At 36.5% G+C, this 13077-nt stretch overlaps 4 protein-coding genes across 4 annotated transcripts in view; 3 read left to right on the forward strand and 1 right to left on the reverse strand.

Moving 5' to 3' along the window:
- The first annotated feature begins 1714 nt into the window (after window positions 1-1714).
- LOC101295360 (sister chromatid cohesion 1 protein 2-like) lies at window positions 1715-6339 on the forward strand. The gene is made up of 13 exons (XM_004305873.1): window positions 1715-1892; window positions 2629-2884; window positions 2970-3007; window positions 3091-3134; window positions 3370-3434; window positions 3530-4308; window positions 4439-4550; window positions 4728-4864; window positions 4944-5368; window positions 5557-5593; window positions 5695-5716; window positions 5806-5935; window positions 6059-6339. Exons 1-13 carry the CDS (start codon window positions 1769-1771, stop codon window positions 6206-6208), a joined length of 2319 nt encoding a protein of 772 aa, XP_004305921.1. The 5' UTR covers window positions 1715-1768; the 3' UTR covers window positions 6209-6339.
- Window positions 6340-7327: 988 nt separating this feature from the next.
- LOC101295647 (sister chromatid cohesion 1 protein 2-like) lies at window positions 7328-11096 on the forward strand. The gene is made up of 10 exons (XM_004305874.1): window positions 7328-7558; window positions 8461-8725; window positions 8811-8848; window positions 8932-8972; window positions 9212-9276; window positions 9382-10088; window positions 10296-10416; window positions 10629-10765; window positions 10832-11001; window positions 11082-11096. Exons 1-10 carry the CDS (start codon window positions 7435-7437, stop codon window positions 11094-11096), a joined length of 1683 nt encoding a protein of 560 aa, XP_004305922.1. The 5' UTR covers window positions 7328-7434.
- Window positions 11097-11118: 22 nt separating this feature from the next.
- LOC101296407 (sister chromatid cohesion 1 protein 2-like) lies at window positions 11119-12335 on the forward strand. The gene is made up of 5 exons (XM_004303946.1): window positions 11119-11241; window positions 11562-11598; window positions 11697-11718; window positions 11808-11937; window positions 12181-12335. Exons 1-5 carry the CDS (start codon window positions 11152-11154, stop codon window positions 12286-12288), a joined length of 387 nt encoding a protein of 128 aa, XP_004303994.1. The 5' UTR covers window positions 11119-11151; the 3' UTR covers window positions 12289-12335.
- Window positions 12336-12777: 442 nt separating this feature from the next.
- The window catches only part of LOC101295937 (beta-glucosidase 29-like), a 1840-nt gene continuing 1540 nt past the window's right edge, over window positions 12778-13077 (reverse strand). Inside the window, exon 7 of the mRNA XM_004305875.1 lies at window positions 12778-12939. Coding sequence (XP_004305923.1) covers window positions 12778-12939 — 162 coding nt within the window. The remainder of the gene's footprint in view (window positions 12940-13077) is intronic.

Below are 13077 nucleotides of genomic sequence, written 5' to 3' on the forward strand. Positions count from 1 at the left end.
AGAAATATGACATCCTTGAAATGATTCCGCTTTATTTTCCCAAGTATCAACTTGTGTTATTATGTGATTCTTACATGTAACAATTCAATCATACAATGTTGTAAAAGACTAAGGTCAACCTTAACTAAATCAAAGTCTTTTCAAAAATATAATATTTGTTGTAAATATTATAATATATGTGGATGTCCATGTAAATAATCATTAGTTAGGTCCTTACGATGTAAGTCATACTCCTATATAAATGAGCCTAATGAGAATGATTGTGACACTTCTTCTTTCTCCTACACTTATTCCTAATGAGAATGAATGTGACGCTTCTTCTTTCTCCTACACTTCTCTTTCTATTTTCTCTCTATCTCATTCTTTAGTTTAGAACAATATTGTTTTTTTTTTTGATAGACAATGTTGTCAATCTTTTAATTAGGAAAAGCCAAGTTTATATTGTTTTGATGATTTTATTTCATAGTTTTTCCTACATAAAGCCGTAATTCAGGAGTGTCGAAGTCTCCTAGTTTTATTTTTATTTTTATGGATAATAAACAAATTATAAAGAGAACCCTCGCGCACAACCGCCCCCATAAAGATCAAGCTGGAAGGCGTTAGCCGAGGAAAGAGGAAGAGAAGAAATCCATAGATGAGGAATATTACAAGAGTGTTCTAATTTAGCTAGACTATCAGCTAGAAAGTTTGCCTCTCCAAACATGCATAAAGGAAATAGACGAAAAGTGGGATGACAAAGCTTGGATATCTCGAACCAGCACTTTAAGGTGCCAAGGAATCTGAGAATGGCCATTGAGCGCATCTAGGAGTAGCTTAGAGTCTCCTTCTATAATAATTGGTTGAGTAGTGTAGGTAGGTAGCAAGTAGCTACAGGCCAGCACGGAGAGCAACAACCTCTGCAAAAAGAATGTCCATGTGACCAAGATTTTGGCTAGTAACAAGAACTGGGATGCCATCAGAATTGCGAACTACAAAACCAGCAGCAGCGCGGGAAGGAGGAAGCACCGAACCATCAAAATTGGCTTTGAGACTATTTAGAGGGGGAGGATGCCATTTAATATGGGAAGGAGGAGGGTGAGCATGACGGTGAGATCTGTTAAGATTAGTTTGTTGATAAAGGTGGATTTGTTTGTTAGCCCCAAAAGCAATTTGAGCAAAGGAAATAGACTGGTTACGGAAAATAACTCCGTTACAAGTACGCCATAAAATGTAGCAGAACATAACTTTTTTTTGATAATCAAACATTTTTATGTGGATCATCAAGGAACATTTTTAACCAAACATTTTTAAAGTCTCCTAGGTTCCCCCTTCGGGACGTCCAGTCATGTTACAGGTTTCCCCATTTGGGAGATCCAGTCATGGGGCCTCTGTCTTAGGTTTCCTCATTTGGGAGATCAACCAGTCATGGGACTCATCTGACCACTCTGGGTTAAAATCACGGTTGACCGACACAGTAAAATTTGAACTTCACCTCAACTTGTGAATCCTTCAACTGTTCAACATGTCTGAGCTGGGTTTTCCTTTTACTGCCAGTTAATTCACAATATGGGTAAAACTTTAAGCATATAAATTTCAACCCTCGGCCTTTTTCTTACCATAATTGTGTGAAAAGAAGCAAAATTTGAAAGCAGCTATAACCAAACTGCACTTCCAAACTACTTGCCATTCAGTTCTTCCACTCAAGATTTGAAATTTGTCTCTGAGAAACCAAATCAGAGACAGAAAGTGAACCCAGAAAAGAGTAAAGTTCAAAGCTTTACAAATTACAATGGTCTATTCACAGAGCTTGTTAGCAAGAAGAGGGCCTTTGGGCGCCGTATGGGTAGCTGCTTATTGTTTCAAGAAGCTTAAGAAGACCCAGATCACAGACACTGACATTTTAGCCTCTATTGGTAAATTTCTCTTTCTCTTCAAATTTCAATATTTTGATATGAGTTTTGAAAATAAGAGGGAAAAATCTCTGAGAAAGATTAAATCTTTGAAATGGGTTCGGTTCTGAGAACGTGTTTGATTGTGCTTGCTGTTAATTTATCTTTGGTTGTGCTTGATTCCTCAATCGCCAAACAGAGGGTTACTGTGTGTGTTCGTTTTATTGATTTGGGCTTCTGCTAATTTGTTTTTAATTGACAATAGCATGTTGTTTAGTTGACATTTTCTTGTAGAAAGTTACTTGACTTTAAAGTGTTGTAAACTTGTTATGCTTATACTGTTAGGAAGAGGAGATTGTTTTGTCTTCATGGATATTCCAGATTTGGTGGCTTGATTTTTTTGTTTTGCTTTGATATTTAAATAGATAGGTTTAGTGTAGCAAAAAAGTACATTAATTTGGAGACCTTGTTTCTGAGTTTTTGGCATTAGTTACTGTTATGCATCATCTAGCTGTGTTTCTCATTCGTTCTGTAATCGACTTTTGCTATTAGGAGGTAGACTGGTAAGATTAAGTAGAATCATTGGTTGTTTCCTATAAAGAAGTTCTATATGGCTGGGAAGTGGATGTCAGATTTGGGAACCAACAGTTTGAAGACTATAGGATGTGAAATCTGGATGAGGTCCTCCGTAATGTTTGTTTATTATTAAAAGTGAAAGCAGTTTAGGTTGAATGTTCTGAATTCTTATTCTGATGTGCAGATAAAATTCTACAGGATGAATGGGATGGTGTCGCATATAGAGTACTAGCCTACCTACTTCTTGGTGTTGTTCGAATATACTCAAGAAAAGTGGAATGTCTTTTTGATGACTGCAATAAAGTGCTAATAGATATCAAGAAATTTGTTGTTAGCACAAATGATAATGCACCTACAGAAGTGGTCTGTGCGTCTGTTACCATACCAGACACATTTGAACTTGATGCTTTTGATATGGGGAGCCTTGAAGATGTCAGTAGGTTAGTTGCATATCTCACATGTGTAATCAGTGATATCCCTGTATTTAGTAACCAGACTTAACGTATATGTTTCATTACATTTCAGCGCACATTTGGCGTCTCACAAAGAAATCACGCTTATAGGTATCAAATTTGTGGTCCTTGATGTTTCATTACTTTATTTTAATTTGTACAACTTCACAAAATTTCAGCATGATTTGAAACAGAATGTGCAGACTGGAATGGAATAGAACGACTTTCATCAGAAATGGTAAGTTGTATACTATTTTATCAGCTCCTTCAAGCTTAATATACTTTCATTCTACTTCTTTTTGTTTGGCATGAAATCCTTCCATATGGTTTACTTTTCTTCTTTTGAGGGCAGAAGAGACACATCTTTCTCAAGTCTTAACTTTTCTTATAACCAAAGTTCTTTATTAGTGTTTCATTGTTATGATCAAGTTTTAGCAGTGCTGTGCCTGAGATTTCAGTTTCTGTTTATTCAGTATGATCATGTGGAATTTGGTGCCTGCCACAGTATTTTCTCTACTTATTACTCCCCAGTCAGAAGGTATGTAAAACCATTTGATATGCTCAGAGTTTAATAAATTCTTGACATCATGTATTCTTTCCTCTAATCGTTTTTGACATAATTTTTATCTCCAGTGTACTTTCATCTCACCTGATGGACTTTCATATGGAGTTAAGAACATCAAGTAATGATGAGTCGGAAGAAATTGTAAAACAGCTTCAATGGCATAGGTTCTCTCAAGAAGAATGTGCCAACAGCAATACATTTCTTGGCATTGAGAAAGAACCTCAAAACCAATTCAAGCAATGTGGTGAACATAATGAAACTAATGGAGAAATGATAAAGACTCCAGATATAGTAGTAATGCCTGAAGATGGAATTCAGGAAGAAGTTCAGAACCATGAGATCCTTGGTGGGAATGATAGAGAACCTTCCTGCCATGTGATAACTGGTGAGGATCATCAAAGTGATCGAGAGGAGATGATGGAATTAGACTTGGTGCAACCAGAAAATTTGTGGGGCCAAGAGCATAGTCTAAGAAACTTAAAAGCTCAAGAAAAATCTATGGACCTTGATGTGCTCTGTGGGGCCAAGAAACCTCAAGACCGTGTTTGTTCTTATGGAGAAGAGAATCTTAATGCAGAGCCAGCTAAGGTACTGGACATGATGTCACCAGATACCATGAAAAATATTCCGGAAGAAGATCCAGAATCCTTCTCAGTTGAATATGATGGGGCCAAGAAACCTCAAGAACTTGTTTGTTCTTATGGAGAAGAGAATCTTAATGCAGAGCCAGCTAAGGTACTGGACATGATGGCACCAGATACCATGAAAAATATTCCGGAAGAAGATCCAGAATCCGTCTCAGTTGAATATGATGGCAGTCCTGATGCCAAGCAGCCAGATGCTCTAGGTTAGAATTTCTCAACCAATGATTTTTTCAAATTCTTATTTCTTATTATTCCTATTATTGTTTCAGATTTATGCCTTGTACCACATCTGATTTCAGACTTTCACTTGTAATTTATTTTCTCCTAATGCAGGGGTTACTACACCAAAATTGGTGGCTGTTCCCAGACCAGCTTCTAAGCGGTCGGCTCAAATCTCTAGGAAAAGAAAATGTGTATTTGATGATATAGTAATGCTGCCTAGCGAGTAAGTGATGGTTTACTGCTCCTTTATATATGTTAAGTTGAAGTGTTCCTGTTTTGCTTAAAAATTCAAATAATATTTGGTGCATCCACCGTTATAGTTGATGGAACACTTGGAAATTTTAGTATTACAATCTTTTATTAGTTGAGCATGAAATGAAAAACCGTAAATTTCTTACAGGGTAATAAGGCAAAGCATACATGATGCTAGTGACTTGGTTGCTAAAAGAAGAAAAGTTCCCAAAAATGCTCATGCTGTTTGGCAAACTTGTCAAATTAGAAATCTTGCCCAGAATTTCTTGGAGCCATTGATATCTAGTGAGTTTACTGTCATTATTTATTTTCTGGTCCATTACTTGTGAAATCTTTCATAACCCTATTTCTGTGATACTATCAGACGTTTCGCAAGAGCTGAGGTCCCTTTTATGCAAAAGGAAACTTAGGAAACTAAAGATTACCCCAGAGAAGCTAGATTTGTTGAACTGTCAAAGGACTGGTATATCAGAGCAAATAGAGGTCGTAGAAACGGGAACTGTTGAACCTATTGAAGACTCAGATGTGTTGGAATATCCATGTGCTGTTACATTAGAACAAGCTGAAATTGCACCAGATACTCCTGTTCTTCGCCCAAAATCAATCAAATCATTTCATAGTCCAAAGAGTCCTGAGGTTCCTGATATTGATCTAGTAAGACCCGAGACATCTGGAAGATTAGAAAAAGAGCCATCTATGGGAGCAGAGCAAGAAATCCCTTCTGGAAATGTAGAAGAAATACCATCTCTGGATAGAGATCAAGAACATGACTTCAATTTGTTGACTGAGGTTAAGTATGTAAAGATAGAATAGAGTTTCTTCAAATGCAAACTAAGATGACTTTGCTACTGCTTATTGGTGTCCATGTGAGAGTGTGCTGATATGAATTATATCGATTCTGCTATATGTTATACTGCTTAAGGCACATTTACCTATGGAATCCAATTGTTGACTCTTTTCTTTTTAATACGTTTCAGGAGGCTGAAATTTGTGAAGGAGTTAGTCCTGAACCCGGTAAGAAATCAAGGGTCTTTATTAGCTGACTTTTGTTTGATATTTGTACTTCTTGTTATGCGGCACTAATGTGTGAACCCTGTAACTTTTCTTTGTTGTAGACGGGTGTTCAGTGAGAACCAGGTACAGTGGATTCGCCTCCTGAGATTCTTCTGTTGTACATTATTTTCTTGAAAGCATTATCTTTATCTTGTTAACTTTTGTGCATACAGAAAGGTGGCGAGGTACTTGCACAGTCACTTTACGATTTACAAAAGTCGTGGAGAAAAAGAAGTGAACTTGTTAGAGGTTGCAGAACGAAGAACCAAGAAAGAAAGTGCAAGGCTATTCTATGAGACACTGGTATGATCTATGAATCTCTTTATTCCTTCTGCATAGAGAGAAAACATTACATTTCAAACATGTTAATTGCAAAGTTTTGAGTATCTTCAAAATTTTTTTTTTTTTTTTTTCCCGGGTTTGCAGGTGTTGAAAACTAGAGGGTTTGTGGATGTGAAGCAAGCTGATCCCTACGGCGACATTCTGATATGGAAACTCCCCAAATGGGAGCAAATGTGGGGAGACAATACAGTCAATAAAGCCAGTACTTCTGAAACCATGTTACTTTGTCCATAGCTACTTGGCTAGAATTAGGAATTGCGTGACTGATATGCCACATTGCCACTATAGTAGAGTAGAATCACTAGATCTCATTATAGGAGTGTAAAGCATTGGTTATAACAGCTCTCGTTCATGCCCAGAGTAGACTACAAGGGCTATAACAATTCGTTCATGCCCAGCTCCGACTTAACTAGCTTTGGTTATGTAGTAGGTAGAGATAGAATGGAAATGTATGATAGGACAGGTCTGAAAATTGCAGTGGTGCATCTATTGATTCCAGAAATGGTGTCTTCATGTGAATGAAGATGACAACATTAGAGCATTGTGCTATCATCAAGAGGGGATTACTAGGATTTTTTTTTTGGTAATAAGGGATTACTAGGATGCATATATAAGAAACAAATTGGTCTGTGGGTATTCTGACAATTTATCTCAATGAATACAAATGGTATTTGACACGATGCAGTATGTGGTCTTTGCACGTGTCCATGATGATTAACATGCAGAGCATCGACAAATGTGTAGTCAAAAAGAATAATGGTCATTCAAATTCAAATACTTTCCCATTTTCATCTTTGCATAATTGATTTACATTAATGGCCCTTGAAGAAAAAAATCTGCCAAAAGTGTTAGACAACCCCCGGATATACTAAAACAATTGTGTCTGAAGTTACACTACGTTTTCAATGCTATAAACTCATGAACTAGAGTTATGAAAGGATTTACGCTTAGGTAGTATAGTAGTGTTTAGGACGAATAGTAATATAATAAGTACGAATCGAGTCTATAATTAACTCTAACTGTTTAAGATAAATTTTTATAGTAACTGAAGATTGTTACCATGTTTGTCGATTATATAAGAAAAATAATTAAATAAGACATATAAATAAGGTATGCTACAAATCATGATCATGTGGTAATCCTTCAATATTTAGAAAGGAAGAAATGATGGATTACTATATGAAAGTTGAAATTTGAATTTTAAATCCACATTCCCAAAAATAAAAAACTGCTCCCTATTGGGTTTTGCAAATTTGGGTACCTCATATTTGTGTCGTTTTTGTCTCATACGGGGTTCTGAGACTTACAGGGTACACCACATTAAACCCACTCGACCGTTTCTTTCTCTTCCCCAATTTCATTTCCTGCAATTTCTCCATCTTTGCATTTTGCTTTCTATGAAACACAAACACACTCAAAGATTGAAACTTTGAAAGGTTTAGAGTGAAAAAAACCAAACCATGTTTTACTCACAATGCTTGTTATCGAGCAAAGGGCGTTTAGGCTCCATTTGGGTTGCTGCTTATTGTTTCAAAAAGCTCAAGAAGGCCCAGGTGGCTGAAACTGACATTTCTGCCTCTATTGGTTCGTATTCTCTCTCAAAGATGAAACCTTTTTCATCTTTTCTCTACAAAAGCATGGATTTTTGACTTGGGTTTTCTCTTTGGCTTATTTGAGTGCCTACTTTATGTTTAAGATTGTTTTCTTTAATCTGTTCTGTGTGTTTCGTTTTCTATTTTTGTGAATCATAATGTGGGAATGTGCGCATTTGTTTATATGTATTCCAAATTTGGTGACTTGATCAGTTAATATTTCATTTGAAGTACTCTTATTTTCGTCACCTTGTTTCTGGGTATGTCATTTGGTACTGTGATCACTCATTCGGCTGATGTTTTAGGAGTTATGTGAATGGTAGACTAGGAAAGATTGGTGTGAGGAATTGGTTGTTTGCAGAATCTAGAGGTGTGTTCAGTTATTTTTGTTAACATATCATTCACATGAAGATTTAGGAAGACTACAGAAATTGCGGGGAAATGGTGTTCTTTTGGTGCTTATAGAGAATTTTTTTTGATTCTTAGAACTTTTGGACTATGACCATTTAATATTTTCACTTATACTGAAGAAGGGTTTCACTTATTGGAGTTAGAAAATCCAAATTGCTTAGCTAGCATATGCTCCTGCTTCTCTGGGGAGTAGGAAAGTGGGAAAAAAGAAAGAATCTTCGAAGACTAATAAAATTCGATTGATGTTTTCAACAGTAAGATTAGATATACTCTCTGACTTTATAGGCTTTTGTTCGTTTAATACTTTGAGTGGTATTTTTGGAATGCTGTCATTAATGGTGTTTGTATCTTAAACGTGATGTCAGATAGTTTTGGCTGATGATATTTACTTTGTTTGTATCGGCTTTAATTTGGAGAGTAACGCTTCATGCTATTTAGTACTGGCTACCGTTAAGCATCCTTTATTCATATTCTGTTGTGCAGATAAAATTTTGAAAGATGATTGGGATGTCATCGCATATAGGATACTGGCCTACCTTCTTCTTGGTGTCGTTCGAATATACTCAAAAAAAGTTGAATACCTTTTTGATGACTGCCATGACGTGCTAACTGAAATCAACAAGTTTGTTGTTAGCACAAAAGAGAAGGAAGATACAGATACTCTTCGTGCGCCTTATGATTCTGTTACCCTACCAGAGAGGTTTGAACTTGATGCATTTGATTTCGGGATCCTTGAAGATGTCAGTGGGTAAGTTATATAGCAATAAACCATGTAATCAGTAATATTTTTTGTCTCATCATCATAACTAACTTGTACTCTTCACTTGTTCCAGAGGAAATGTAGTATCCTACGAAGCTATCACACTTAAAGGTATTGGATTAGTGGTCTTGAATATTTTTTTTATATTATTCTATTTGAATATAATCTTAACAATTCATCATGATATGAAACAGATTGTCCAAAGGGAAATGCAGGACAATTTCCTTCAGATATGGTAAGTCCAAGGCTCATTCTTATAATGACTATTTTGTCATCTTCCTTTTTGCCCTTTTCATCTTGTCATGAGGGACTCTCTTCTCCTTCTCAGTCATTAAGCAGCATGTATTTTCAAGTCGTGCATTTTCTTGTTACAAACAGTTTAAATGATTTCCAAGTTCCTTATTGGCTTGATTAGTAGTTTGATCAAGTTTCATCATGAATATTCCCCTGATATGTCAACTTGTGTACCTGCAGTATGATTATGAGGAATTTGGTGCCTGCCATGGTATCTTTTCTGCCAATTACATTCCAGACAAAGAGTATGTTTCCGTGAAAGCTTATAAATTCTGTACATCCTATCTTCTTTTTCAGTATTTCTATATTTTCCAATCATGTAACTTAACAACATAAATTGTTCTCTTCAGTGTACTTCCATTTGACGGGATGGAATTGGATATGGAGATAAGGACGTCAAGTAATGAAGCTGACCCAGACGTAAACATGGAGAATCCTCAAGACAGTAGGTTCCTTCAAGAAGAAACTAATGGAGATCAGATAAAGGTTCCAGATATGTCATTGCCTGAAGATGGGACAGAAGGAGAAGCAAGGCCAGAAAAGCTTCCAGACGTTAGGTCTGAGGAAAAAGGTCTGAACCATGAATCATTTCGTGGCATTGAAGAAGAACCCCTAAACCAAGTTGAACCATTTGGTGAAGATCAAGTAACTAATGTGGAGCAAATAAAGGCTCCTGCTATATCACAGTCAGTCGATGGAATTCAAGAAGAAGCAAGCCTGAAACCTTCCTGTCATGTTACATCATCTGCTGAAGATCACCAAATTAATCAGGAGGAAGTTAATATGCAATCCGAAAATCAAATGTGTCCACTTACGACTGAAGATGGCATTCTAAGCAACTTCAAAGCTGACAGGGAAAACCTAAAAAATTGTACATCTGCCCAAGAAGAGAACATGGACCTTGGTAAGTCTTGTGACTTCAAGAAACCTGAAGAACCTGCTTTTTTATCTGGTGACGAGAATCATAAGGATGGAGAGCCAGAAAAGCTACATGACATGATTCCACCGGATAATATGAATTGTCAAATTAATGCGAGAAAAGATTTAGAGGCTCTAGGTAAGAAAAATTTATTCCTTATATGATTTTACATATTCAGTCGGTAATTGTTCAACCCATGGGGTTTCTTTAGCACTCTCATATTCAGAATTGTTACTATTTTCTGCTTGGTCACACTGTGTTTTTCATATGCTTTTAATATAAATCTGAACTGAAACGTTCACTTCTAAGACAATTTTATTCTAAATAGTTTATCCTGATGTGCAGGTGTTACTACACCAAAGTTAAGGAGGGTTATTCCCACACCAGCTATTAGGAAGGCTGCTCGAATCTCAAGGAAAAGGAAAAGGAGATGTCGCATTGATGAAATCACAGTGCTGCCTAATGCGTACGTCATGGTTTACTCCCCTTTATGTTAATTTGAAGTCTTCCTGTTTTACCTATGTATAGGATAGTAATTTTCTAATTTCCTTTTTCTAATAGTTTTTAATGAATCAATGATACATCATTATAGTTCTAGTGGAATGTTGGATTATAATGATCGCATAATGGACTATACATTGAGCAAGGCATGTGATACCACACTTAAAAATGTTACAGGGTAATCAAGCAAAGCATAAATGATGCGAGTGACTTGGTTTCAAAAAGAAGAAAGGTTCCTGAAACTGCCCTTGATGCCTGGAAAACCTGTCAGATTAGAAACCTATCCCAGACTTTTTTGGAACCATTTATACCAAGTAAGTTTACTGTCATTATTTACTCTTTGTTAGTTTTGAAACTATTTCTCACCATATCTTCATCAGGTGTTTCGGAGGAGATTAGGTCCCTCTTCCACAGAAGTGTAATAGATTCTGCTGAAACTGCTGAACCTCCAGTAAAGCCAGATGTGTTTGAACCTCCAAGTGCTGGAAGACCAGAGCAAGTAGAAATTACACCAGAGCCACCTGTCCTTGAGCATATGGAAATTGAGCCTGTAACACCTGTCCTTGATAAAATAGAAATTGCACCAGGAACCCCTGTCCTTCACTCAACATCAATGAAATCATTCAGTAGTCCAAAGAGCCCTGAAGCTCCTGATATGGATGTACCTGAGCCATCTGGAAGGATAGAGGAAGAGCCATTTATGGGAAATGAACAAGCTTACCCATCTGAAAGTTTAGAAGTGCCATCTGTGCATAGGGATTTAGAGCATGATTTCAATTTATTGAATGAGGTGAGTACTGATTACTTTGGAGTTTCTCTGTTAAGGAAAGAATGAAAGGGAGACGATGCTTTTTTTGGTACTAATTACTGATAGATATGCTGATGACACCTTGCTGTTTCTCTTGCTTCTGGAATTCTTAATTTATTCTTTATTCTTCTCTATTTAATTTGTTAAGGAAAGAATGAAAGAGATGATGTTTTTTCGGTACTAATTACTGATAGACATGCTGATGACACCTTTCTGTTTCTCTTTTGCTTCTGGAATTCTTAATTTCTTCTTTATTCTTCTCTATTTAATTTGTTTATTATTTGTTGTTATTTTGCCTTCAGGAGCCTAATTTATGTGAGGAAGTTAACCGTGAACTCGGTAAGAATCTAAACTGATTTTACGCTTACTTTTGTTTGTCTTGTTTATTATATTAATGTGTCATTCATGCCTGACTATGAAACTTTTCTCTGTTGTAGATGGGTGGTCAAACAGAACCAGGTATAGTGGATCGGCTTCTGAAATCTTTCGGTACTCTTCAGGGTTAATTTTTTCTTCCAAGCTTTTTATATTTAAACATTTCTTTACAGAGTGGTTGCAAGGTACTTGCATAGACAATTCACAAATTGTAAAAATCAAGGAAAGGAAGAAGTGAACTTGTTGCAAGTTTCAGAAGGAAAAACGAAGAAAGAAAGTGCAAGGTTGTTCTATGAGACACTGGTATGATATATGTGAACAAATCTTTTTTGTATATTCGACTTCTTTTCCTCATAGTTTAGATGGAGTTGCTCATGCATAATATGCACAAGCTGCCTCTTAGTTATTTTAGTATATAATGGACACTTACCTAGGCATTGTTTCTTCCCCCCAAAAGTATAGTATGAAACCTAAAGCATAATAGGTGTAAAACTTGACAGTTGTGTTTTGAGACATTTAATTATATCCTTTGTTTATATTTGTCAGGTGTTGAAAACTAATGGGTATGTGGATGTGAAACAAGATGAATCCTTTGGTGACATTTTGCTCCGGAAACTGGACAAATGGGATCGAACATGGGGAGACGGCTTCTAACCTATGGATTCTTCTGCATAGCTAGACAGGAATCCCCTGTATACTTTTTGTATGCAAGGATATCATCCAAGTTTAGTAGCTTTCGGTTTAGGAATGACGGTTCTAGTTTTAGTATAGGATGAGATCTAAGAAAGATGATGAGAGACCATGGTTGGCTCTGAGAAGTGGTACTGCTATAGCTTTGTTCATGTTTCCAAAACTGGTATTTTATTACATGAATGAAAATGACAATATATAGGCCATGTCATGTGAAATTTTCAATAATTGCTTTAATCACTTGAAAATATAGAAATCCTGAAATAGAAGCAAGTCCTGCTGGAAATCGACAAATTTATGCATTCAAAGTTGCAAGGCAAGGCATCACATGAATGGTCTGCCATGTATGCAAAACTCTCACTTGTAGCTACTGTTTATTCCTCTTTTTACCAGGAAAGGTAATTCAGAGCTTATGCATGTGAGCCTTGTTATTGGAATCCAAAGCTGCTCACATCAAGTGGAAGTGGTTGATGCCAAGAAATCTTTGAGCCAGGCGGCGGATTTCTTTGGAGTTCGGACCAAGTCATTGAGGTAATCAGTGTAGTTGAGGCCAAACCGAACTGCGTAGCCAGATCCCATCTCCACGCAGTCCATCAGTGCCCACATCAGGTAACCCTGCACATCTGCTCCCGCACTGCAGTTGCAATGTGAAGTATCACGTTTATTAGTCCAGGTTCCAGTGCATACTTGTTAAAATATTAGCAGATTAATAATCTTGATATTCAATTTGCAAGATGTAATGTAATGCAATTA

This window comes from Fragaria vesca, linkage group LG6 (genome assembly GCF_000184155.1).
Source record: "Fragaria vesca subsp. vesca linkage group LG6, FraVesHawaii_1.0, whole genome shotgun sequence".
NCBI lineage: Eukaryota > Viridiplantae > Streptophyta > Magnoliopsida > Rosales > Rosaceae > Fragaria > Fragaria vesca.